At 28.3% G+C, this 26517-nt stretch overlaps 6 protein-coding genes and 2 long non-coding RNA genes across 11 annotated transcripts in view; 3 read left to right on the forward strand and 5 right to left on the reverse strand.

Moving 5' to 3' along the window:
• Pde9 (phosphodiesterase 9) overlaps positions 1-3220 on the forward strand; it is a 35639-nt gene extending 32419 nt beyond the window's left edge. For both annotated transcript variants that reach the window (XM_035096776.1, XM_035096777.1), the window contains exons 9-11: positions 81-467; positions 569-820; positions 911-3220. In XM_035096776.1, the coding sequence (XP_034952667.1) occupies positions 81-467; positions 569-820; positions 911-2668 (2397 nt within the window). In that variant the 3' untranslated portion in view covers positions 2669-3220. The remainder of the gene's footprint in view (positions 1-80; positions 468-568; positions 821-910) is intronic.
• A 2667-nt stretch (positions 3221-5887) lies between these two features.
• On the reverse strand, positions 5888-7837 carry LOC118075122 (cytochrome P450 6k1-like). The gene is made up of 4 exons (XM_035096779.1): positions 6806-7837; positions 6535-6719; positions 6167-6455; positions 5888-6076 (listed from the first exon to the last, which is right to left on the reverse strand). Exons 1-4 carry the CDS (start codon positions 7698-7700, stop codon positions 5904-5906), a joined length of 1542 nt encoding a protein of 513 aa, XP_034952670.1. The 5' UTR covers positions 7701-7837; the 3' UTR covers positions 5888-5903.
• A 569-nt stretch (positions 7838-8406) lies between these two features.
• Positions 8407-11725, reverse strand: LOC118075102 (GATA zinc finger domain-containing protein 14-like). The gene is made up of 4 exons (XM_035096756.1): positions 11528-11725; positions 10748-10934; positions 9144-10670; positions 8407-9053 (listed from the first exon to the last, which is right to left on the reverse strand). Exons 1-4 carry the CDS (start codon positions 11559-11561, stop codon positions 8771-8773), a joined length of 2031 nt encoding a protein of 676 aa, XP_034952647.1. The 5' UTR covers positions 11562-11725; the 3' UTR covers positions 8407-8770.
• Positions 11726-14013: 2288 nt separating this feature from the next.
• LOC118075104 (uncharacterized) lies at positions 14014-16221 on the reverse strand. 2 transcript variants are annotated; one of them, XR_004691263.1, is made up of 5 exons: positions 16095-16221; positions 15850-15987; positions 15261-15380; positions 14387-15143; positions 14014-14064 (listed from the first exon to the last, which is right to left on the reverse strand). It is a non-coding gene; the product is annotated as an uncharacterized lncRNA (long non-coding RNA). The 2 variants fall into 2 exon arrangements; XR_004691264.1 differs by having other exon boundaries at positions 15229-15380.
• Positions 16222-16726: 505 nt separating this feature from the next.
• LOC118075103 (uncharacterized) lies at positions 16727-17750 on the reverse strand. The gene is made up of 4 exons (XR_004691262.1): positions 17538-17750; positions 17308-17411; positions 17001-17229; positions 16727-16890 (listed from the first exon to the last, which is right to left on the reverse strand). It is a non-coding gene; the product is annotated as an uncharacterized lncRNA (long non-coding RNA).
• A 399-nt stretch (positions 17751-18149) lies between these two features.
• Positions 18150-20387, forward strand: LOC118075060 (E3 ubiquitin-protein ligase TRIM23-like). The gene is made up of 4 exons (XM_035096675.1): positions 18150-18335; positions 18424-19467; positions 19638-20006; positions 20103-20387. The coding sequence occupies exons 1-4, from the start codon at positions 18267-18269 to the stop codon at positions 20295-20297; spliced, it is 1677 nt and encodes a 558-aa protein (XP_034952566.1). The 5' UTR covers positions 18150-18266; the 3' UTR covers positions 20298-20387.
• Positions 20384-23957, reverse strand: Calr (calreticulin). 2 transcript variants are annotated; one of them, XM_035096677.1, is made up of 8 exons: positions 23739-23954; positions 22964-23068; positions 22518-22721; positions 22275-22426; positions 21734-22000; positions 21403-21639; positions 21036-21191; positions 20384-20944 (listed from the first exon to the last, which is right to left on the reverse strand). In XM_035096677.1, the coding sequence occupies exons 1-8, from the start codon at positions 23818-23820 to the stop codon at positions 20927-20929; spliced, it is 1221 nt and encodes a 406-aa protein (XP_034952568.1). In that variant the 5' UTR covers positions 23821-23954; the 3' UTR covers positions 20384-20926. The 2 variants fall into 2 exon arrangements, with proteins under 2 accessions (XP_034952568.1, XP_034952567.1); XM_035096676.1 differs by lacking the exon at positions 20384-20944 and having other exon boundaries at positions 21009-21191; positions 23739-23957.
• Positions 23958-24398: 441 nt separating this feature from the next.
• Positions 24399-26453, forward strand: LOC118075091 (surfeit locus protein 6 homolog). The gene is made up of 2 exons (XM_035096730.1): positions 24399-26030; positions 26159-26453. Exons 1-2 carry the CDS (start codon positions 24399-24401, stop codon positions 26207-26209), a joined length of 1683 nt encoding a protein of 560 aa, XP_034952621.1. The 3' UTR covers positions 26210-26453.
• The last annotated feature ends 64 nt before the right edge of the window (positions 26454-26517 follow it).

A 26517-nucleotide genomic window follows, 5' to 3' on the forward strand; every position in this document is an offset into this window, starting at 1 on the left:
AGCATCAAGATAGTCAATAATGAATTTATTATTTAAATAATATTCAAGCACATTGATGGTAACATGTTGATATGTTAAAGATGTACGCGATAGCATGGGCTGTGGATCTTCCTACCAAGATTGGTAACCTCGAAGTCCTGATATTGATTATCTCCTGTATATGCCACGATCTTGATCATCCAGGATATAACAATATTTATCAGATAAATGCCCGGACTGAGCTTGCATTGCGCTACAATGATATTTCTCCATTAGAGAATCATCATTGTTCAGTAGCATTTCGTGTACTTGAAGCACCCGAGTGTAATATTTTGGCATCATTAGATAGTGCAACATTCCGTACTGTACGCGAAGGGATTATAAGATGTATTCTAGCGACAGATATGGCAAGACACAATGAAATTTTAGGACAATTTACCGATGTCGTACCCGAATTCGATTATCAAAATAAATCACACATCAATTTGGTAATGTTTGCTTTATTAAAATATTTTTAAACAAATTTATCAAATATATATATATATATATTTATTTATTATCGTTATTTAATATTCTATTTGAATTTCAGTTGTCAATGATTCTTATTAAAGTGGCTGACATCAGTAATGAAGCGCGTCCGATGGATGTAGCAGAACCTTGGCTAGATCGTTTATTGCAAGAATTCTTTAAGCAAAGCGATGCAGAAAAACTTGAGGGACTCCCTGTGACTCCTTTCATGGATCGAGACAAAGTCACAAAACCATCATCTCAGTGTAGTTTTATTGGTCTCGTTCTTCTTCCCCTTTTTGAAGCTCTTGGTGAACTATTTCCTGAACTTCAGGTTCGTTGGCTTTATTATAACTTTAGTCAATATATATTTTATTTTTATATTCGTATCAGTAATAAAGTATTTGTTGTTATTATTATTCAGAAACTTATTGTACAACCTGTACGATATGCTTTGGATTATTATCGTCGACTGAATGAAGCAGCCAAAGATGAACGTCATCATCGAAAAAGTATTGTCGATCTTGGAGAATCTACAATGTCATCATCAACTACCGGTTCGTCTAACGTTGTTAAATCTACTTCATCTCATAGCATGCGTTCTAAGCGTTCAGGTTGTACTATTAGATCACGGTCAAGATCAATAGAAGATGAGGGTGAAAATATAATGCTGGAAGAATCAGATAATGTAGAGAGTTCAGATCCGGAAACAGCAACTGAAGTTGAGGTTAGCGAAAAGACGTTAAAATTTAAAATTTCAACAGAAGGAAATGTTGCACCTTCATCAGCTGGAAGGAGAAGTTATCCTGGAAGTAGGAAAGGAAGTCGGGAAAAGTCATCTTTAGATTATCATAATCATGATTTAGCAAAGGCTGTTAGAGATCATGAACGTGAGAGAAGAAAAAGTAGAGGAGATAATCTCAGTAGTGACATGAGTTCTCCTGTGAGTGCAAGATCCGGTGAAGACACAAGAATTCTTGAAGAGTTTGAAAAAGATCAAGTTTTGTGTATAGAAACTCGAATTAAAGATGAAAGGGTTGAAGAAAATGGTGGTAATATCGCTGTAGAGACTATTATTGGACGTAATAATTCCAATAAAAAAACAAGTAGTGATACTGATGATAGAATTGGAAGGAAGGAAATAGTTGTAGTAACAGATAATAATCTCAAATGCTGTTGTGATGAAAAATCATCATCTAATAATCATAAATCATTATTATCAAGGTTAAGAAATTTTACAGATCGACTGAGTATTAGTTTTGACTCTAAAGATCCACCAATTTCAAAGTCAAAGCATCATGGAGTTACTAAAATTCTTACAAAAAGTAATTCAGTTATGAGTGGTACTTCTAGACAAAATAGTACTTTATCTATTTGTAAAAGGTGCAATTTAATAAAAAACACCAAAGACCTTTCAACAACTGCTGTTCTCACACTTTCGAATATGGATAAGCGAGCGATGACGTTACCAAAAACTCGAAAATCACATGATAGTAGAGCAAAAAGTTGGAGAATGGTGTTTACTAAAGAAAAACGACCTTCAGCATCTTTAGAGGTCCTACCAGCTCATGATTCTGAAACTTCTATTGTAAAACATAAAAGAAACTTTTCTAATCCTGAGGAAAAGATGTCTATATCCAAGGCACAGCTTTCTAAAGATATGAAAGATCAAAAAAAATTAAATTTTACGGAAATAAATGTTAGAACAAAATCAAAACCAGAAATTGTTAATGATCCTGAACATTCAAATATTGTTGATGAAGATATTGAAAAAATTGAAATTCGACGAAGTTCCGCTAGTATGGAGGACATTTCTAAAATAACTAAACAACATGAAAGTATTCTCGGTATGTTAGATGATAAAAAATCTGAGGAGATGCAGCATACAGGAAGTCTTGATTCAATGCTCTACAAAGATTCAGCAAAGACTGAAAAAAAATCATTTGTCTTCTCTTCACCATCTAGTGCAAAGAAATCACCTAGCTTATTTTCTAGATTTAAATCTGGTATGAGTATTGACGGAAGAAGTAACAGTGGTTCACTTCATGATCAATCGGTTCAACAATCACCAAGTGGTTGGATTTCATCTTTAACTTCTAGTTTTCGTCCAAAAAGGCATGCTGGTGATTTCACAACGTCAACTCATCCACTCCATTCACCCGGCCATGAAGAAGTTAAATGATACATCTTTATGATGGAGAATAAAAGAGGTAGATTCTCCGAATTTAGCGAATGGTGGGCACAACATTCATCTTGTTGTAGTGGTTAAATTTTATTTTTCTTTAATGTTTCAATGTCTTTCCAAGTATATAGTAATGTAACAATGAAAAACTATTATGTATTCCTTCAGTTTTACGGGTAGAATGAAACATAACTTGCTATTCCAAATATATATTTAAAAAACTTCCTACTGAGAAGTTGATACTAAAATCAAAAATGAAAGTTGACTCTTTATCGACTTTCTGATTTAAGTTATACAAACGAATATTGAATGTAACTTGTCAAAAAAGTAAGAAAGAAAAGTAAACTAAAAAATATTATTTATGGATTGAATATTGAAGTTACAGAGTTTTAATGGAGACTCTTAAAAAATGTCTGACAGTGTAGTTAATTTATACATAATTAAGTCGAAATATCGCGGCTGATAAATTATTAGGTCTGTAGATTATTTTATTTATTGTCTGAATGTAGTTTGACGTATGTAGATTAATTGTTATTATTAATGTTGTTTGTTATGTATATTATTATTATTATTATCATTATTATTATTATTATTATTATTACTATTATTATTACTATTATTATTATTATTATTATTATTATTATTATTATTATTATTATTATACGTAACGTTTACAATAAATAAATTAAAATCGCCATAAACGTATGTTGCGTAAATATAATATCTACACGTTTATTGTCTCAATATATCGATAAAAATATAGTTAGATAGATAATCAGATAATTAATTAATTAATTAATTATATATATATATACGTATATATATATATATAAAATGTATATTAATAATAGAATTCTTTGAGTTCTAAGGTGTTAGAGTTGAGTGATTTTAATTAGACGCAATTGTAAAATCGCCGAGAATTACTGTCTTTGAATGTTGCAAATAGAAAAACAAAAATATATTAAAAATTATCAATATTTACATGTATAACGTAATATTGTCTCTTTTAATCATCTCATTTAAAGACAAATGAGTAGTAATAATTGACTTTTAAATAAGATGTAAATCTTTAACAATGATTCTCAATAACTCTCACTTCTTATTCTCTGCATTATTAAACTTGGATTTTTAGATGTTTATATTTTTATACTTCATCAGTGTTTCTATACGGCGATTAAACCGCATGTATTGTTGAACTCTAGTCTTATATTTACTATCAGCCACCCAACTTGTATTGGGCATTTTTTGAAATTAAATTCCACAATTTATTTAAATTACTGTAGCGATTTTTTTTTTTCGTTTTCTTCTTTTTATTATTGTTTATCAATTTTTTTGTAATTGAAACTTGTATTTATAGTCAATTTTTTCCTACCTGAATTTCAGCACGGCCTAGATCTAAATCGGTCTAAATGATAACTAGGCCTAAACCAAAATGTATTTTACTCGTTCTCGTCATTAAAACGAGTGATAGCAAGTAATGATTGTGTAAGAAAAAAAAAAACTAAAAAAAATACTATCAACGTATGATATCTGTTCTTATTTATTTTTTTCCTCAATATTAATGATACAATGAATGAATAAAATTTGAAACTTGATGGTTTCTTTTATTAAATCAATTAATAAAACTTTAATTAAATATTTGGCTTCAATTTTATCGTAGATATTAAGATCTTTATTTAAAATGTGTTATCGGTTACAAGAGAATTAAATTTATATAAGCTACAGCCAAATACTTCGTATTACAATTGTATGTTGTATGTTGTTATTCATATAATGAATAAACGTAAGATCTCAATTTCTACCAATATTTATCATTGAAACTTTTCAATGAATTATATTTTATGATAAATATTTCAATACAAATAATATTAAAAAAAAAACAATATGTAATCATCTATAATGTTTTTGTTTTTTTTTTATTCTGACATGATAATATCTTCTTCCATATCATTTTATTTGATTCAAAGTAAATTTAATTAACTGTTATTAATCTGATGACAAGAAATTTCAATAAAATCAATGTGAGTGTACATAATTTAAACTTATCAAAAAATCATTACATGTGAGTGAAAATATCATTAATAAATCGATCAATTTCATTCATTATTATGTAATAGATATTTTAAGTATATCAATTAAATTAAATGTTATTAGGAAATAAATACAAAAAATGTATTAACAAAATAACCAATTTAATTGATATATGAGTATATAAATAAATATGAAATAAGTGAATAATTCAGCAATTGCTCTACTCGCTGGCGAGTAACAATTGATATTGACTGTAAAAAAATCTATACATGCAGTAGAAAAAATAAAAAAAAACACCTATCGTATCACTACATACTCATTATTTAATTAACATTTGTGATAATATGAAAATTCCCAAGTTAATGAATGATTAATGTGAGTATTTCTAAATAGGTTTATCCATTTTTCTTTTTATTTTGTTCTATAATAGAATAAAATATTTAAATATTTTTTATTTTAAAAAGTACTACTGATTACATGAAATATTGTAGTTGTGAATCAATACGTGTCATAATATTATTTTATTCATTAGTTTTTATTATAATAGATTAAAATTTTAAGTATTAAGGAATAATATGTAATCACGAGTATATTATTATTAAACGAGTATAATAAGTATAAAAGATTTGCAATTACTATAAAAATTGATTTTTTTGTAAATGAAAATAAATGTATACTTCTGAGTCAACTGATTACGTTGGATCATTTTTTTATTTATAATAAACCATTTTTATTTTTTATTTGGTATTATTTATTAAAAATTAAATATTTTTATATTTTTATTAGAAATGGAAATATCTCGAGGATTTTTCTGTATTTATTATGAAACTTTTACCTGAGTTATTTACAATATATAGCAACTATTGATTTTATTCTTGCTGTATTCTACATTATTTATCATTAACTTGGTGAACTTTAATACTTTATCGATATTTATTTATTTTTTTATAAATTAAATAATTTTCAATAATATTTCTATGTTTTTGCCAATAAAATAAAAAACTACATTTATATTACAAAAGAAATGATACAGCTTGCAATACATTTAAAAAAATACTTTTTTTTATCTAGAGATATAAAAAAAAAACATTGAAACATTGATAAAATTTTAATTTTACAATTGATAAATAAATCAGTATATTTTAATATATAATCTAGGTCACAAGCTTATAACAAATATTAACATAATTTTATTTTCTAAATATTATGCAGCTTTTATTTTTTTTGTATTTAAATAAATTCCACCTAATGCAGTTGTTAACACAGATTTTGGAGTTAATTGCATAGGAATTAAAGTTTCATTACAAGGAGTAAATTCATATTCAGATAATAACTTGATAAGGCCAAGTTTAGATTGGAGTAATCCAATTCTCATACCTAAAAAATAATATTAAAAAATAAAGTGATAAATAATGGTTATAATAACATATATAATAATACTTTCTGTATTAATTATATAATACTTACCAATACATATATGTGGTCCTTCTCCGAAAGGAATGTAAACAAATGGTTTGGTAGCTTTTTTATTTTCTGAACTGAAGCGTTCTGGATCATATTTATCAGGATCCGGGAAATATTCTGAATCAAAATGAAGACCAGAAACAGAAATAACAACTGGAGTACCTTTCTCTAGAGTAATATTTGAATTAGGAATTTTATAATTTTCAGTTGTTACACGATCTAAGAAAGGTAGTGGGGGATATTTCCGTAAGGTTTCTGATACGCACATATCCATATATGGCATATTCATAACCTGTAAATAGTAAAATATCCAATAAACAAATGATCCGTCTTGATAAAGATGAATAACAAAATGAGTAAATATATTTTACCATTTCATAAGTAATTTTTCCATCAGATTCATGTAGTGCGTCATTTATTTCTTCTCTTAATTTTGATTGAATTTCAGGATGAAGTGCTAATTCATAAAGTGTGAAACTTATAACTGACGAAGAGGTTTCAAAACCGCCGTTGAAGAAAACAGCAGCTTGGGCAACTAAATTATCACCAGAAAAATCTAAACAAGTAATTAAAATTAATTGTAAATATTTCTTATTTTATTTATATCCAATGAATAATTATTTTTACGAAATAATCCATTACCAAACAAATTTTTAAATGCACTATCGTTTTTAGCATTGTTCTTTAACTCTACAAGCAAATCGATCAAATCATTTCGTTTAAATCCAGATCGTTCTCTTTCATTTATAACACTTGACATTGTATTTCGCAAAAAGTCAGCACCTTCTTTCGACATGAACTGTAAATTCAATGGCTTAACTAGACTTGGAGCAAAAAATATTGCAGTCAATTCAAAGTTACGGTACAAAGAAGTTTCGAATATTTTTCTACCACATTGTCTAAATTCTGCATTTGGATCATTTAGAGAATTCGCTTTAACACCAAATGCTGTTGTAGCAATCATATCAGTTGTAAATTTGGCAGCTAATTCTTTCATTTCCAAAGTTTTTCCTTCTCCTTCCAAATGAAGGTTTTCCATGTGTGTTGAAAGATCATTACCAATTTCAACCATAAGCTCAAACATTTTCTTCAATCTACCAGATGTATAGATTGGTGTGAGCTTGGTCCTCACTAATTTCCAAGCTGGATTTTTCAACAAAAACAAGTTTGCATCACCGAGTCGATCATGTGGGCTTGCTCTGGCATATCTGTCTTGGAAATAATTAAAGTCCCGTACGAGTACATTTTTCACAAGTTCAGGATCACGAAATAAAAGTGCAGGTTTATCAAAAATGTATAAACCCACGTAAGGTAATCCTGATCCCCACTCATAAATATCTTGGATCCATCTTCCTGCTGATTTTTTAGCAATCAAACATGCTCCAAAATTTCCAACAAATGGTATTGGTGTCACTTCAGTTATTCCTTGTTTTTTCCAGTACTTAAATTTACGTGTCATGTACAAATATGCTAAGAAAAATAAAGACACCAATCCAATAAACATATCAAAAACTAAATATTTCGTGAAGAATGCCATTTTTATTTATTTAGTAATTTAATTGATGGTGTTAAAAATATTTAAATTCAACAGTATTTATAAAATAATTACATTATATCAAAACAAACTTATGATATCAAAGCCACTTGACTGCAGAACAGCTACTGCGATTATGTTGTATTAAATGTTTCTTTTATATTTCTTTTTTGCACTGATTAGATTGCAATATGACGGAGCAATTTTGATATTTACGATGTATATTATCTTATAGGAACTGCAATTGAGATAATTTGTATGAAGAGTTTGAAAACTCAAGTGACTCAGCATGACAACCTTGCATTTAGCATCATCAATTATTTGAATACTCATTAAAAAATAAAGAAATTATACAGTAATCCAACTTTTCTTATTATCTGTCAGAAATTGTATATCATAATAATATATGATGCTCATATAATTGACCGAAATAATTAGAAACTGTAACGATAAACAAGTTTCTTATTAACAAAAGTCTGTCTATAAAATAAAAAGGAAGAGTTTATTTATTTCAATAATATGCTTCTTTATTTTTTAATTAATTAAGATATTTATAATATATACATTCAGTACAAAAAATAAGAATAAAATAAATTGTAATGTTATAATACAATTCAACGATTCTATTTTATACCATGTAACTCTTTGTCAATACCAACAACAATATTATATAGATATAAAAATATAATTAATTTAAAAAATGGCGCTATAATAATAATTCATTCATTTTTAATTCAACATTTCATTATTGATTTGAAAATAGAATAATCTTATTCTATTTTTAAATACTGACATACAAAATACTTTTGAATATCTTGGATACATATTTCATTTAATTTCATTTGTAAACTCGAAAATTTAAAAAAAAAAAACAAAAAAATTTATTTTTATTCAATTGTTATTTACATCTATCTCAAATCAATATAACATCGATTAAAGATTAATCTTAATAAAATATTGGCTGTGTAAAAAACTACTACATGTCACAATAATTTCTTTAACATTTTATTTAATTAAAGAAATTTTTGCAATTTATTTAATATTAGTTTTTTCACTAATTATTCAAATTTTATCTAATTCCTTGCTATCTTTGAAGATTCTTTATTTCGAGCTACATTTTCCAAGTCAAGACCATCATACTCTAATGCCCCGACATTATCATAATAGGCATAATCATAGTCATTCTTTTTAGTAGACTTTGGTTTCGAAGTTGTGTCATCTGTAAATGTTGGAGTAGAAGAAAAAGGTCGAGTTGAACCACTGTTGTAAGTTGATCCTCTAGGTGTGGTTGAATATTGTTGTGATCCACGATAATTAAAGTTATTTGGATTATAAGTAGTTGGTGCTGCGGTTCTTCTGTTAAATAATAACATTCAAAGGTTAAATATTTTGAACAAATAAAATCTTATAAATTATTTGAAAAAAAAAAAAAAACAAAAAAATTACCGTGGAGCAAGAGTAGTTGTTTTGGGAGTTTCTGCTAAAAGATTAATACTTGATGGACTGAATCCAATGCCTTGAGATCTTACAAAGTCATAGTTGGCAGTGCTTGTTTCAAAGTATTTACCCGAATTGTTGTTGTTATCATAATTATTGTATTGATTATTCTTTTTTGGTGGTTTCGTAGAATCAAAGTATTGAGTAGATTTTGATGATTGGATATTGGAATCACGATATTGTCCATTATTATCATTATTCTTTTTCGTGGTAATAGGAGAGTAAGTAGTTGGAGCAAAATTATTAGCTGAATAGTTTGGATAAAATTTCGTTGTCTGGGATGTACCAGTACGTGATGAAGTGATTCCATCTGATTTACTGTTAAATTTATTGCTATTATTATCAACATAAGCTGCTGTGGTTGATGGGAAAATAGTGGTAGAAGTTGATCTTTGAATGTTGTTGTAATTTCTCTGTTGGAAATGAGTGTAATCTGTTTGCTGATAATTAGTACTGGGTGCTACAGTGGTAGATGGAGTTCGTGAATTTTGGTTAAACTGCGTGTCCTGATTATTATATTTATCTTGATAGTTTTGACTGTAGCTTGTTGATCTAGGTGTACTTGGTGAATATTGGAAATTTTGATTATAAGTAACTGACTTGGCAGTCGTTGGAGTATTTAATCCCAATGTGTTACTTTTTTGATTTCCATAAACATGGTTATTATTATTATTATTAAACACTGGTGCTTTTACAGTTGTACTTGGCACTTGATAGGTACTAAAAGTTTGTTGAGCAGTTGATGAAGGTCGATGAGTAGATGTTTGAATGTTATGTTTAACATTGAACTGTTTATTGTAGTCATCAATGGGACGTACTGTTGTTGATGGTGATGATGATGTTGCTTCATTATGATTATTGTTACGACGACTATTATAACTATTGTAATAATTATTATTATTATTATAATGTTGAGTCGTTGAAGATACTGGAGCAGCAGTAGTTGACGATGCATAATTATTCTCATTATTATTATTGTTATAAAACTGTTGCTTTCTGGCAACTTTTCTAACACCAGGTTTCTTTTTAGCTTCAACAATTGGTTCATAATTCTTCTCATTATCATAGTCTTCTTCTTTTCCATTATTTCTGCTGTTGTAAAAATTGCTGCTGCTACTTCCTCGTAAAATATCACCCTTCTGGTTATTATAATTATCACTATTGTAATTATTATTTTTGTTGTTGTTGTTGTTGTTATTATTATTTTGGTTATTATAATTATTTTGAGCTACACGATTGTAATTATTGGCAGCCGATCGAACAGGATCATTAGTTTCACTGCGCTGAAGATGATCTTGAGGCTCTGCATCACTACGATACATGTCGTAGTGAAGGGATTCAAGACCTGAACCGATTCTGTAAAGGTCGAAATTGTCGCTCGCATAATAAAGTGTTGCTGCTTCGCAGTCGACATCATACCAGTTAGCACAAGTTTGACTTTCTTGATCAAATGCCGTATCATTGGGGCACAAAAATCTGTAAGATTTAACGATTATTCAAAAATTCGAACTATCTTCACATGGTATAGTTATTAAAATTATTTAAATAATTACTTATAATCTTGAATGAGGCCAGCTACTGAAACGCATACGTGAAATAGCTGGCAGTCAGCTTCAGGATCAGCATAGTAACTACCCACAATCTTGTTGCGACAAGTAAACGAAGTTTCCGGCATAAATTGTTGTGAATATCTTGGTGGTGGTCTCTGTAGACCTAACGCGCAACACCAGAGTATTCCAGCTGTATACAATACAATTACACAATTAGAAATGTTATTAACATATTTTATTTCTCAGGGATTTTATTAAATTTGTTGTCTTTTTAGTTCACCCAGAGGAAAGTCAAGCAACATGATTTATTTATAGATTACTATAAAACTTTATTGCAAATTAAATAGTAAATACGCTAATAAATGAAGATAGTTTGTTACAAATTAGATAGAATAAAATTTATATTTTTTTATACAAATATGAGAAGCTTAATGAGTAATAAATCTTGAGAATTAAAATGTTTCATTCTTATAATATTATTAAGTGATAGCCACCAGACAAGCTAAATATACCTTTCTATTATACTCTTTAACAATGAAAAATGTATCCATGCAATCATGACATGCACGCTTGCTTTCTTAATAAGTTAAAAAATTATATTTTTATTTTATTCCATAATTCACACACTTAACGCACAATTTTTTCATTTATTTAATACACAAAATTTTTGATAAAAAAAACTCAGACTTTTATTCCTTTTTCCACCAATTATGATAATAATTTAATAAAATCTATGAAAATAAATAACTAAAATATAAATAAGATGGAAATTTAATAACAAACCAATAGAAATGAAGACCAGGTTCTTCAAAGACATCTTGCAATAATTAATTCAACTTAAGATAAAATGTTTTTAACTCAACACTTGGTATAAAATGAATCAATTTTATATGACTACTTTAATAGTAACTCTTATTGACCAGAAGAACCTTCTGAAATCACCTTGAAGATGCGACTGTAAGATCGCTAGTGAATGTCTGGTCGAAAAGGAGAGTTCATCAGCCACCTGAAGATGGGTATTGCTATTGGAGTAGGGATCGAAAGGATCTAAGAGAATGTACATTTGGTGAGAGAGATATTCTATACGTAACTTTTTCATTACGTCATTCAAAAGACCATAAGAGGATGATGATACTCATATGTAGATACATATTTGTGTATATATATACACACCATACATATAAAAGACATTTTACCAGTAGGACATTGTTAGAATAACTCTCAATCATTTCTATAACATTCTGACAAATTAACAAGAAATTCTTAAGACAGTAATGAGCACTTTCCACCCAAATATTTTTACTTTTAAAAATCGTTTTGTCATCAGAAAAAATATTCAATTAATATTATATCCTAAAAAAACAAATATATTTATAATAATTCATCCTAACAGTATACACATTTTTCCTTTTTATAAACATTGATTGAAAATCATTAGTTGCAATTTTATTTAATAGTATTTTATTTCATTTAATTAAAAATATCGATGAATTTTTTTGTTGGATTAAAAATTAATCATCAATTATTAATGGATTAATTTCAATTCTATATATGTACAATTTTAATTTAGAGTTTCAAAACAATACTAATTCAATAGAAATAGAAAAAAATGTCATCGTTCTCACATACTAAATGATTCTCATGACATCATTATAAATGAGATCAATCATAACTGTCTATATTTGATGCTTTCAAAAATGATAATTAAATAATTTATCATTACTAATTTGTTTAATTAACATTTTTTGACTCTGAAAGATTTCAACGATCAAGACGTGAGTAAGTATCTTGAATGACTCAACAACTATTAAGAATCTTCTCAGCCTTGGAGGGCGAAAGTTGTCTTGGAATCGCTTCCTAACTTATAACATTCATGTGTATAAAAATTTTTTGTCAAGATTTGTTCTAATGTAACTTTTGTTGATGTTCAATCATTAACACACAATTCCATTCATCTTTACAATTATTTTTTTAACTAATTATGCATTTTAAATGTTAATTCAAATAGAGAAAGCTATACTTTAGTTGATTAATTTTTTATATTACCTTATTTATTATTACATCATAAATTTTCTTCTGTGAGAAAAAAAAAAAAATAATCATAATTCATGAGTTAAGAATAAGAAGACATTAATTTTTTTTTTTTTTTTTATATTCAAAAAGAATAGAGAAATTCTTGAAGAATAGCAAAATAGTTTTATCAACATTTATGAATGATTGGAATGAGGAAAGACAACAGTGACTCTACAATAACGGCAAATATCAGAAATTGACAGTGCTCGACGTCTGTGGAATTTCATCTTAAAGGTTAGACATGTCATAAGGGTCGTGCTGATCGAAAGGCTTCAGCCTTTACTACCCATTGACAGGTTACTCATACTAGTATATGGACTTTTTTAACATGAGATCTTCGGAGAAAGTAATGAAAAGGTCATAGATCAACATAATTTTTTATTTTTAGTATGTCCTTATCGTCCCCCAGGGCATTGACAGAGAAAATACTCTCACTATCATCATCTTCATCTCCATCTCTATCACCATCATTATCATCATCATTATTATTATTTTATTATTACTATTATTATAAATATGAACTCGATTAACTTCCAGTATTTGTTAAAAATGTTCAACCCACGTTTGTCATTACTTTACTCATTATGTCATTATTCTGAATATCTTCTATCTGCAAAAAATAAAATAAATTTTAATTTAAATTTTGAAATAAATTTCGTAAACGTAATAGATTATTTTTTTACACAACCTTGATCTCTCTTGCATCAAAAATAGAAGAGTAAATAAATAAATAAGATAACCACGAAGACATGAGAAAAATATTTAGGTTAATCGATAAGTGATAATGTCGATCATTTCAGCATACATCCGCGTTGAAACGTTGTAGGTAAACACAAACTCATTGCATCACCGGATGTCACGAGCTTCGCTGTAACAAGTTGGAAAACGCAGGAGAATCTGCCATGGGTAAATTAAAATAGAGAAAAGGGTGCCAAGTATACATGACTGCATTTCATTTCCGACAATTGAGGAACATGTATGCTGACTCAGCCTTGAAATCTTGGCAACATCAATAACTGCTATTAACTGCTTGATACATGTGTATTTTCCTTCTTTACTTTTTCAATACGAAATAGGCAGAGAGTACATATAGTGAAAGTGCCAAGTATCCATTGCTACTTCCCACATAATGTCTTCGTTCCTTTTCCTGTCTTTTCATTCATTGTTTCGATTTTTAATGTAGGTGTCCATTACCGTGTTATAAGATACACCTATTACGCCTATCATTTAATATTCTAATACACGATCTGTAAAATATAGTATCAACTACAATTACATTATTCAAAGAATATCAATACCATAATAGTATAAAAAATCATATCATAAAATCATTTATGATTATGCTAAACACATGAATCATTATTTTTCCAAGACATTCCACATAAAAATATCTATGAATATTAATTGACATTTTATTGATGAGAAAATAATGTAGATATTTTTTTTAATTGCATTCTTTAATTATATAATAATTTTAATACATTAAACTTCTCTTCCGAGTGATAATTAAAGAGTTATGAATAATAATAAAGTTCAATAAGAATGTGTATATAACTCAATAACACTTACATTAGTGTTTTTTTTTCTTTTATTTTTCCGTAGTTAACTCCAATTGCTATCATTTTTAGTCATTTATATATCTTTATCCTTTGAATGCCGCTTGAATAAACTCCGAGATACCACTAAGATTGAAGAGCAACATTCTCAATCACATTAGGCCATCCATAGTAGAGTTGCAATGCAATCTCTTGCCCTCCACAGCTAAACATGGAAACAATTTTTTAAAATCATTAAAGCATCGATATTCTAAGCCTTGAGCGATACTCGTTCTACTCTTTCTCTCGACAAGTCTCCTGCAATCCTCCAGGCGAGAACAGAAGACGCTCCTCCACGAGAGACGAAAAGGCCTCGGCTGCTTTATTGCCACGTGAGAAAGTGAAAGCAAATCCCAAGCACTTTGATTCTTCTTTTGCTAACACGATTAACAACAGTATAGCAGCTTTTCTACCTCATCGTTTTATTTATTTTCTCTATTACTTTTTAAAGGATATTCTTGGAACCATTCAGACTAATCTTCCAGACATTAGCATATATTTATATACTCAAACTATTTAATAATATAATTTTTTTTCTTTCCTTCCCATCAGTGATCTTCAGTAAACATATTTGATCAAATTTAATGTGGCATTTTTGATGTTAAATTATTCCATAAAATATTATTCGATAAATCAAGTTAAAAAAAATGTCTCAGAATTTGATAATAGTTGTGGTAGATCAACAGTATGCACACGTGCCATAATAAATATATATTAGAAATCCGGCCAACCTATATTATCCATGTAAAACAATTTATAATCATGAGTTGCAAGATACAACTTAGCTTCTACTTGATTTGCTATATGTATACTAACTTAGTCTCTCTTTTTACAAGAATATGTTATACCTTTGGCATGACTTTCACTCGTATCGTCTCGTCGGTGATCCTCTGTATACATATATTAAAAGTATCTTCTTCTCTTTCGTAAGGAAATACCATAGCAAAGTATTTTTATTACTGGCATACCTATAAATATGAATAAGATTAACAAATATTCAAGTATGTTAATATACTTAACCATCATTATTTAAGGGTAATTTACTATCAGAGTTAATGAATAAAAAATAACTTCTGCTCTAGATATCTCTTTACCAATGACGGTAGTAGATGAGAACAAAAAGAAATACTTATGGGGATAATGTAGAAAAAGGAAACCACATAAGAGCTATATAAGAATGTGCAATTTCTCGTGGGAGATTTTCATCTACGACATTTGAGATTTTAGTACACAAAATGAGAATGAGATAACATGATGTGAGACTCATTAAGTCAACAACGTTGTAACAATCAAGAATAATACTTGGAAAAAAAAACGTCATCTTAGATGATAATTAAATACTGTAACAATTTTATAATCTAATTATTAATTACAAAGACTTCATAAAATGAAAAATATTATCATCATAATAATGGTGATCTAGTAATAGAGTATTACCGTGTCTTGGAGATACGGATGAGCCTTACGAAATTAAAATTCTTGCGTAACATCTTGTCAGTACATTACGATAATTCTGGTACGTCGTTTTTCTTCGGGACTCTCAATCGCTTTTAAAAGTTGACAACCTCAGTTCACCTTAAATGAGAAAACAAGATCTAGAATTGCATTATTGCGTGAATGTAGTCTGAATATATTTTTTTTTAGAATCATCAACGTATACTATTATAGTTGATTCAACATACCGTTGAGATAAAATGCTGAGATTTATTGGTATTTGTAATTAAATCATGAATAAATCAAGATCCCATAGATTTCAATATATCATTCAGCTTTATCTTATTAACCATTTAATAAAAATTATTAGTTTATTTTTGTCAATCTTTAAATTAAAAAAAACTAAAGATGATAGTAAATATTTGAATGAATAAATAAGAAAGAAATAAAAAGTTTTCTCACCATCTCCAATATACTTAGATTTAAAGAACAAGTCATAAAGATTCATTATGATGATATGTAATATGTAATCTAATTTTTTTATTACTTATTACTCTCTAGTACGTGCAATATTTTTCTCAATATATTTTTATATTAGATGTTTACGCATAAGAGGTAAAATCTACCATGTAATCCCACTTTCTCTATTTATGTGAATTTGTTTTAGTTACAAAAATTTTTATATTATTTTTCTGTAGTGTCATAGATAGACTATTGTGTAAGATACTATTGAATCTATTAATTTATGTCAAGCAAAAAAAAAAAATTTGAACAAAAAACTTTTCATCACTGTCATTTAAATTTTTATTCCCATTCTAAATGATGTAGATAAAAGAAGAATGATAAATTGATTTTTAAATAATAAAAAATTTGTCTCTTTTATTCTCATTATCATGTTTCTATTCATATTTCATTGATTCTATTATCGATCAAATGGTCCGGAAGTAAATAAATTCTCCAAGTACATTATTTAGAAATTTCACTGGGAGAAAGCCAAAGGACGCGACCGTATGCAATTAGTTTCTTCAAAAACTCCTCTACTACCTATTAAACAACATAAAAAGAATTAAAAAGTTCAAACAGACATGAGGAAATCTTAGCTATTAAAATATAACTCTATTAAAATGTCAAAAAATTTTATTATTTTTAAATACCTGATATTTAAGTGACAAAGTTTGTTTTTTCCTCAATATTTCAATTCTTTTTTTTTTTTTATTGTTCCTTCAATATGAAGCTTAGGATCTTGCGTGAGACAGTAGCAACAATTCTCACACTAGAAGCGATTATGCACTATTATGAGACTTTTATTACCCACATTTTTTTCCTGTACCCTCCATCATCATTCGGTTACGTTTTATTCATTCAAACTTAGGCTTCATTAATCTTCAGACAATTGATAACAATATAGTTGATATAAAAAAAGAAACAACAAGTAAAGATGCTCTTTTATTTTACACTCACCTTACATAATAATAGTTATCGTTAATGCCTCTACCATAATAAATAAATATTTATACAATCAACTTTTATTACTCCATTAACCTATAATTACTTCAATTTTTGAACTGTAAAATTAGCAAGCAAAAACGAGTTAGTAAAGAGTATTCACGAACATACAATTATTTAATGCACTAGAAACCTTGATATTGACTTTTATTAAATAAAAAAATTTTGTAATAAAATTAACGTACTTTGTACCACTCCTTAGTACAATGAGTATATTCTGTCATATTTATTGTAAATAAATAATTAATTGATGGTTAAATTTGATTTTAATTATAACATCGTCTGATGATCAAATTACATTGTCATATTTATCTTTATATATGTACATATTTGATAATGGAGTAATGATTAGCCTTGAATGTATAACCTTTTAAATTGATTGCAGAAGTCGTTGATTATTGTGCCATATTCAAATGTCAACGGAACTATAAACATCGTGCAAAATAAAATATCTTTATGCATTGATGTTGATAGAAGGTTCATTATCATCATTTTACTCTAATATGAAATTTTGAAAAAGAACGAGAAATACTTTACATGGACTTTCTATCACTGTTGAAGTAATTTTAAGGGGAATTTATAATGAAGGAAGTTGAAATTTAAATAAATAAATATGCATTAATTGTAAATTTATTATTTTTAGAATTGTTTATAATACTTTTAGAGAAAATATTTACATGAAATTGGATAAAAAATAATTTTTGTATCTAAACTCACATATAGTGACATCTTTTAGTTACTACTGAAGATAAATGTAAAATTTTATTCATCATCGTTGTAATATCATCCACTGATAATCATATTAAATCATAACAACAATCATCAATTGATTTTTGCATCAAATTGGCATACGATTGGTTGCAGAAATAAAAAATATAATTATCGTACATGTACGGATATTATTTTTGTGTAAAATGACGGAAAAAATAAAGAATTTTGATAATTTTTTTAAAGAATCGATCGAAGCCAATGTGAAATCAAATGTATGTTATATTTTTATTGATATATAACCTCTAGAGAAATGATTAAACTAAAAATAAATAAATAATATAATGATAATTATTTTTTTAGGTATTGGAATGTCGAGTTTGTGACGATGTTTTTACTCTTGATGGTGGAAAAGTTCCAAGACTATTACAATGTGGTCACACAGTTTGTCATACCTGTCTTTTAAGAATTCAACCATGCATGGTAGATCTTCGATTTCTATTGTGCCCCTTTGATAGGCAACCTACTAAAGTCAATCATGAAGGTGTATACAGTTTGAAGAAAAACTTTGCCCTTATAGAATTATTGGAGCGACTTCAGCAATCGAATACAGAAAAATCTTTAGTATTAGAAAAAGAAAGACTCCAATCAACTCAATCTTGTGATGAAGATGAGTCTCATACAGCTGTTTTATACTGTACAGTGTGTTCAACGCATTTATGTGAAGCTTGTGATATTCTTACACATTCTTCAAAGACATTAAAAAAGCACCGCAGAGTTCCTTTATCAGAAAAGCCAAAAGAAAAGCCAAAATGTCCAATACATACAACTCATGTTGCTGAGTTTACTTGTGTTCAAGAAGGATGTAATAATGCTTTGATGTGTTATTTATGCAAAGACTATGGTCGTCATAGTGCTCATAAACCCGCACTAATTGAAATAGAAGCTGATAATGTAAGAAAGACAATTATTTCAGCGCTCCAACGAATGACACAATTTATGGAAAGTATGAGAGATACAGCTCACAAGATTGAAGTGGTGATACAAGAGCTTGAAGGTTGGGCTATTGAAGATGCCAGACAAAAAGTTAGACAGCACTTTGAAGAATTACGGACTTTACTAGCGGAACAAGAAAAGACGGCATTGAATTGTGTGGATAAAGAAACTCGAGGAAGACTATGTGCCTTAAGATATCAACAAAAGGATCTTACTGCAACGCGTTCACAGGTAGCTGATGTCTGTATTCAATGTGAAAGTATACTTGATTCTGAAGATTGGAAGTTATTGAGCGGTGCTGAACAAGTCAAAAATGTTTTAACATCGTTGGAACAACAACAACAGCATTATGCTCAACTTGGACATGACTTATTAACTCCAGAATCTTCAATACCAATCATCTTTGGCAGGGTATTTTATCATTTTAATATGAATTATATTAAAAAAAAAGAAACAGAGACACTGAATTTTCATGATTTATTTTTATTAGATTTATCAAAATTTTATAGATAATAATACATTACAATTTTTTGGTTATTAATTAAGTTTTAACTAATATTGTATATTATATTTAATTTTAGGACAACCGTGTACATATTGGAACAAAAATTGATATGAGAGTTGTAATATTAGGACTCGATGGTTCAGGAAAGACCAGTATATTATCTGCAATGAGAGGAATGACCCTTTCTAGCCCTCCTATACCTACAATTGGTTTTAACGTTGAAAGTCTTGAGTATGAAAATTTAGTTGTGACTTTTTGGGATGTTGGTGGTCAACATAAATTTCGACCGTTATGGAAACATTATTATCATGATGCTCAGGCAGTTATTTTTGTTGTTGATTCATGTGATAAATCAAGATTTAAAGAAGCACAGAAAGAATTATCTAAAATAGTCAGTAAAAAAGAATTGAAAGATGCACTCTTTCTTATTTATGCAAACAAACAAGTAAATAATAATTAAGAATATTCTATTTTAATATATATATATATATATATATCCATACAACAGTGTAAAATTATTATATAAATTATTTCATTTTAGGATCTTGAAGGAAGTGTAACAATTGAAGAGTTAACTGATATTCTAGCTTTACAAAAGTTATGTTGTGGACGTGTTTGGCACATTCAAGGGTCTTCACCTTTAACTGATGTAAGTACTGCAATACAAGGATTACAATGGTTAACTCAACAGCTTGGTGCACATGAAACTCTCTGTACTGTATCTTCTGTAGTTTAATAATTAATTTATTTCTAGTTATGAATAGAATGTCAAAATTTTTATAATATATATTTTATTTTAAACGTAATAAAATAAAGTTAAAATCTAGAAAAGTCTTTTTTTTTTATTTAAGTTATGGTTACACACCATTTTTACATGTCCAGTCATTCTTTCAGAATTGTAAAAGGATTAAGGGATATTTTTAGATTATATAATTCGTATGGAGAAGAATCTTCTACACACACATTATACATAGGCAATATTAAATTACTTTTTTCAAATTATTTTTTATATAAAAACACTTATCAAACAAAAACGGAACAACTTATAGTCTTCTCAGAGCTTATCTTTACACTCATCTTGATTCAATTTCACTTTTTGCTTCTCCTTCTCTCTTCATTATTTATTAATGAGCCACTTCCACTTATATTTTATTAAATACTTGACGAATTTATTGGCAATAAAAATTGTACGTTCAAGCAAGGACTACACTCAAAGAGAATTGGAGAAAATTTCTTACGTAGATAAAATTCAATACATCTTCCCTTAATGATGAAATGGATTTTTGTATATCTGAATGTTTGATAGCCCTTAGAATAAATTCTGCACCTTACTACACATATGACATTTTATAATTTACAATTCATTTACAACTCATCATGCTCCTGTAATATAAATAAATAAAAATTAATTTCATAAATATTATAATATTTTTAATCATATTTATCATTAAACAAAGGATAATTCAATGCTTACTTCAACATCTGGAATAGTGTTATCTTCTTCTTCTGCATCACCTTCATTATCATCATCATCTTCATCATCATCATCAGCAGTAGATTCACTCTTTTCAGATTCAGCCTTCTTTCTTTCTTCAGCTTCCTGAGCTTCTTTCATCTTTTTCTCACCTTCCTATAAATACCACAACAACGAAGTTTATTATTTTTATTCTTTTTTTTGTGTTATTTTTAAAAACTTTCAACAATGTATTAAAAACATATCAGCAACGAGGAATTCCAGCTTTTTATCACTCATTAAAATCGGAATCGCTTTTATCATCATAATAATAACTTGATTTCTACTTATTTAATTAAATCTTTCATTTTATCTACATGATACTTACTAAGGTAGGTTTCCACACTTCTTCGGCAAATTTGCTTGCGACTTCAGGTTCATCTGTGATAAGAACATTATCGAAAATAGTGCCGGATTTAACCTGCCAGAGGTCAAAACCAATAGCGCATATTTCGTCGCGTTTGTAGAGATTAGGATCTGGAGTATATTCTGGATTATCGATTTCTGGATGAATCCAAGGTCCTTTGTAGTTAGGATTATCAATTTGTTTTGGTTTCCATTCACCCTTTAATTAAAAAATGAATTATTTATTAGAATGCATATAATTATTGGAAATTAAAAAATAAATGCAGTTCTCATATTGAAAACAATTAAAATACCTTGTAGTCAGGGTTATCGATAACAGGAGCTTCCCATTCGCCGTCCATTTCATCATCCCAATCTTCTGGTTTAATAGCTTCAGGGTCAGGAATGTGCTCTGGTTTATCCCAATCCTCAGGTTTTTTATCTTCAGGATCAGGAATTGTTGGACGATCATCCCAATCTTCAGGTTTAGTTTGTGATGGATCCTTGATTTTTTTTGGTGGTAAGAAGTCCCAATCGGCTTCTAACTCTCCTGACTCAATGACTTCATTATCGATAAGAACCTAGAAATAGATCATTCGCAATCCAATTAAATAGTAATTTTCCATGTTATTAAGAACCTTGTTTAATTATTCATTGACATATCGATCCTTGTGAAATACATAGTGAAAAAAATATTATTCTCTACTTTTAAAATTCACAGGAAAATCTTTTCTCTTCGAGCACTTTCAGCACCTATTCTCTATTTTAACAAAGAATATGAGACTCTAGGCTCGGCGTTTAAACAACAATTATATTATTATTTTTTTTTAAATATATTGATAAAAAATTGTTTACCTTATAAGTATTATCAGGATTAACGATCAAGGTGTATAGATGTGTGTATACATCATCCTTGCAACGGATATCCTTGTTGATAAGTAAGTTTTTACCCTTGTAGTTGAAGATCACATGGACTTTCTTAGTACCAGGTCCACAAATATCAGGGCCTTAAAAAAATTATTAAATAATAAAAATCAGAAAATTTAGATAAAATTAGATTAAAATATTAAAAATATCTAAATTTAAAGTAATTCTTACCAAACATAAGAAGATATGGAGTTTCTCCATGCATATCTTTGGGATTTAGGGAGCAATCGAATACTTTAACGTAACCACCACCGCAATCAATATTTTGTTCATGTTTCACGGTGAATTGAACGACTAGTGGTTTATTTTCGTTAGAGAAAGGTTTGAACTTTCTACTTAAAGCGTAAAACCTGGCATCTTGAGATGTTTGGATACCTTAAAAAAGAAAAAAAAAACAACAATTTAATTTAATGTATAAAAATAAATTATTACATTTAATAAAAAAGTTTATGAATTTAATTAATATGTTTCTGCACAAGGTACCTGAGGAAAGTATCATTACTAACTCAGGGCATAAGCCAGACTATTTACTTTTCGAGTTCCTGTAGCACTTACCATTTATTATAAATGATATGTGACTCTAGGCTCGATAAATATTTTACAAAGTATTTACTTACCTTTATCATTTTCAGCATCATTATAGAATTTTCCATGACTTAAAACGAATTTTCCGAATTCTTTTCCAGGATGTTCTGAATACACCCAGTTCTTCTCCCACGAATCTATTAAATAAATTCACAAAAAAGTACATTATTTTTCTATTTAGTTATAATTAATAATAAATATTCGAGGAGTTTCGTCTATCCACGTGCTAACAGTGAGTAGACTTTGAGAAGTAACGGATTTCCGGTTTATAGACATGAACAAAATTAAAGTGGGGATTTTGAAGAAGCTGGAAAGAGTGTCGTCGTGGCGATATTTTTATGTGGATTACCCTTAAATTTATTTTAAATAAATAATATCTGACTAAGAAGAATATCAATAATTTTATTAATAAACTAACTCAGTATTAATGTTAAAACATTAATAACAAGAATTATATTTAAAATGTAATTCAATAATACTGATAATGGAATTATTTAGAAAATAATATACTCATTTTATAAAATATTTAAATGTTTACAATACTACATTATATATAAGTTTATACACAAAAAATTAAATACTTTTAACCGGTTGCTAAGGGTACTGGATTAATGTATTGACATATTAAAAGATCTGTTCAAGTTACTTAGGAAAAAACGTTATTTTTTTGAAGTTAAAAATCATCAGCTATTATTTATTTTTAAGGAATTAAAGGGTGTGGTACATACAAGGGCAGGTTGTTAAAGTTGATAGAAACCATGACACATTGAATCATATAAACCGGCTTTTAAATAAGTGTGTACTTACCATCTAAAAATTTTTCTTCAAAATAAACTTCTGCAGCTACAGTAGCAACTGCCACTAATGCTAAAACTACAAACGATTTCATTTCAAACCACGTATTGGAATGAAAAGGAATTTAGTGTTTTTATAATTTTCTTAACTCCAGAATGACTACGAGCACACAGACGTATTATTTAACAATGCCACAAGCAACCAGGAGGCGAGATGTGGTTGGCAAAGTAAGAATTGACGGGGTAGACAGATGGAGAACGTTTATTGGTCAGAGTTAGGTAACCAATCATCACCAACCACGCTGAAACAACCAGCAACGACTTGCGACGTGTTGAAGTACGCAGTCGCATCGTGTACTAACATCCTTTTTCGAACCACCCGCGATTTTTTGCCATGAAGAGAATCACATTACCGACTGCTGATTTTAACCAATTCCTTTTTTTAGTTCCAAATTGTTTGCTAGATGGCAATAAATGATTGTAAAAAAAATTTTTGTTTCAATTTGATTTTTCGTTGCCATGGAAACGCAATATATTTATCTAAATGTATTGTAGTTATTGTAAAAGTACGTATTTGATTGATAGTAAGGTTATTATCATAAATAAACTTTAGAAAAAGGGTGTGTATTGTTTTTAAATGTTTTAATCGAACAATTCAAATTATTCTCTAAAAATGGCATCTAAAGCAACAGCTGCACTTTCTCGACTTCGTGAAATAGATAAAAAATATAAATCTAAACAAGAAAAACGATACTCTATATTTAGTGAAAGTTCAAAAAGTATCGATACAAAAAAATCACAAAAATTATTAAAGCCTCAATTAAATATTAAAATGCCAGATCCTTATGAAGAGTATATAAATGTAAACAGTTCAAGTGAAAGCAAAAAGTGTTCAGTACCGATCAAGATTATTTGTGAATTGCCAAAACGATCATCAAATAGTAATGATAACAATGAAAACATTGAAAGTATAGAAGAACATGAAATAACAAGTGATAAAAAAACTATTAATGATGAATATACGTCGAGGAAGGATGAAACGAATAAATCAATTAGTGAAATTTTAGAAGATACTCAATCATTATCTGAAATATCTACTAAATTAACCAAATCTCAAAAATCTATAGATGACAAATATCATGAACATTCAAGTCTAAATTTACTAACAAGAGATGAAACATCTAAAAGTGACAAGAAAATAAAAACAGAAGAAGAATATGAAGAAGAAGAAGTAGAAGAAGAAGAAGAAATAGAGGATGAAGAGCAAGAAGAAAAAAATGAAAAAGTAAATTTGGATTTAGAAGACAAAAATTCTCTTGTTCACTATTCCGATGAGTCATTTGAAAGTAACTCTTCTAAAACTGACAATTCTCAATCAACAGTCATTCCAGAGCAACTTCAGTCAGAAATAAATCATGAAAAAGTCAGTACAACAAAAGAACTAACAATTTTATCTAAAAATGAAACTAATACTTCAGATGATATTGTTAGTGATTGTCTGAATGTAAGTCGCGATAAATTCCAAGAGTCTGAAGAAAAATTAAATCCAAGTACTAAAAACTCCAAGTCTTTCACTACGTATAATGAGAGTACTAGTACTAAACAATCATCTAATGAATCTAGAAGTAAGACCGAAAGAATAGACAATCAAGATGATGATAATGAAACTATTAGAACTACTAAAAGAATATCTAGTGAATCAGAGATTACACCTAAATATTCAAATAAGCAGAAAATAAAGAGTAGTGAATCTACATCTCAAGTAGTTGTAATATTTAATCGAAAGTCTAATAAAAAAAAGTCCAAGGAATCTGATGATACGATAGAAACTATCAAATCATCACGGCAAATTTTATCTTTATCATCATCATCATCATCATCCTCAACTTTATCAAAATCATCACAAATTACAAAGCCTAAAGATCTAAAAAAAGTTGACATGAATCGTAGAAGAAAATATGTTCATCATAAGCCAAATGAAAGATATTGTTCTTCCGCAATGATAAATTATGTTAAGAAGATGAGAGAAGAACAGCAGAAACTTCATATGCTGCCAAAACAAATAATTTGTTCAGATAAAATGAAAATTCAATCAATTAAACCTCTAGAATTTCCAAAAATTTTAAATTTCATTCGAAATGATAGCTATAAAAATTCAGATCTTAACTTGGAAATTCTTCAAAATCACTTATCTAATATTCGCCAATGGTTGAAAGAGCAATATTTAATATACAGAGAAAATAGTGAAGTAGCGGTACATATTAACAGAAATTATCACCCAACAACTTTAAATGAAACAAAGAAGGTAATTGAATTATTATAGATTTTTACCATACACCCACATATCATTGATTAAATTCTTAATTATTTGTTTACTCATGTTAATAGTATCTATTAGATGATAAAATCTAAATATATTTCCTTTTTTTCCAGATAATTTATCAGCTTCAAAGTAAAGCACACGCTAAAAATAAAAATCAATAAGCAAACTACTAACAAACGTTAATACTAGTTCATGAGTGATTTTTTTTTTTACTGAGAGGAATTTCTATATAGAAGTTCTTTAATAAATTGTTCATTGAGTATATAAAACGTCATCAACGTCGTCATTAATGTGTTGACGTCATGGATGATGGCAACATTTAATAATAATCAGCAAGTAGGAAGATATAATATAGAAGAGCAACAAAGAAAGGCTGTCTGGCATTTTTCATCTTCCTTCCTCTCATTCAACACCCTACAACCCTATAGAATATATAGGAGTCGTTTGCACGTGTGTTACGTAGTGTACA

Source organism: Chelonus insularis, unplaced genomic scaffold (genome assembly GCF_013357705.1).
Source record: "Chelonus insularis isolate UGA/USDA-ARS -01 unplaced genomic scaffold, ASM1335770v1 contig_145_pilon, whole genome shotgun sequence".
Classification (NCBI taxonomy): Eukaryota; Metazoa; Arthropoda; class Insecta; order Hymenoptera; family Braconidae; genus Chelonus; species Chelonus insularis.

Coding starts and splice junctions, on each gene's coding strand:
- LOC118075122 (XM_035096779.1), bottom strand. CDS start 7,700: ATGGCATTCTTCACGAAATATTTAGTTTTTGATATGTTTATTGGATTG. Junction 6,720..6,805: donor TGCATTTAAAAATTTGTTTG/GTAATGGATTAT, acceptor TTACTTGTTTAG/ATTTTTCTGGTGATAATTTA. Junction 6,077..6,166: donor AGGACCACATATATGTATTG/GTAAGTATTATA, acceptor ATTATTTTTTAG/GTATGAGAATTGGATTACTC.
- LOC118075102 (XM_035096756.1), bottom strand. CDS start 11,561: ATGTCTTTGAAGAACCTGGTCTTCATTTCTATTG. Junction 10,671..10,747: donor GGCCTCATTCAAGATTATAA/GTAATTATTTAA, acceptor TAAATCTTACAG/ATTTTTGTGCCCCAATGATA. Junction 9,054..9,143: donor ACAACTACTCTTGCTCCACG/GTAATTTTTTTG, acceptor ATTATTTAACAG/AAGAACCGCAGCACCAACTA.
- LOC118075060 (XM_035096675.1), top strand. CDS start 18,267: ATGACGGAAAAAATAAAGAATTTTGATAATTTTTTTAAAGAATCGATC. Junction 19,468..19,637: donor TACCAATCATCTTTGGCAGG/GTATTTTATCAT, acceptor ATTTAATTTTAG/GACAACCGTGTACATATTGG. Junction 20,007..20,102: donor TTATTTATGCAAACAAACAA/GTAAATAATAAT, acceptor ATTTCATTTTAG/GATCTTGAAGGAAGTGTAAC.
- Calr (XM_035096676.1), bottom strand. CDS start 23,820: ATGAAATCGTTTGTAGTTTTAGCATTAGTGGCAGTTGCTACTGTAGCT. Junction 21,640..21,733: donor TCGATAACCCTGACTACAAG/GTATTTTAATTG, acceptor TTTTAATTAAAG/GGTGAATGGAAACCAAAACA. Junction 21,192..21,402: donor AAGTGTGGAAACCTACCTTA/GTAAGTATCATG, acceptor TGGTATTTATAG/GAAGGTGAGAAAAAGATGAA.
- LOC118075091 (XM_035096730.1), top strand. CDS start 24,399: ATGGCATCTAAAGCAACAGCTGCACTTTCTCGACTTCGTGAAATAGAT. Junction 26,031..26,158: donor CTTTAAATGAAACAAAGAAG/GTAATTGAATTA, acceptor CTTTTTTTCCAG/ATAATTTATCAGCTTCAAAG.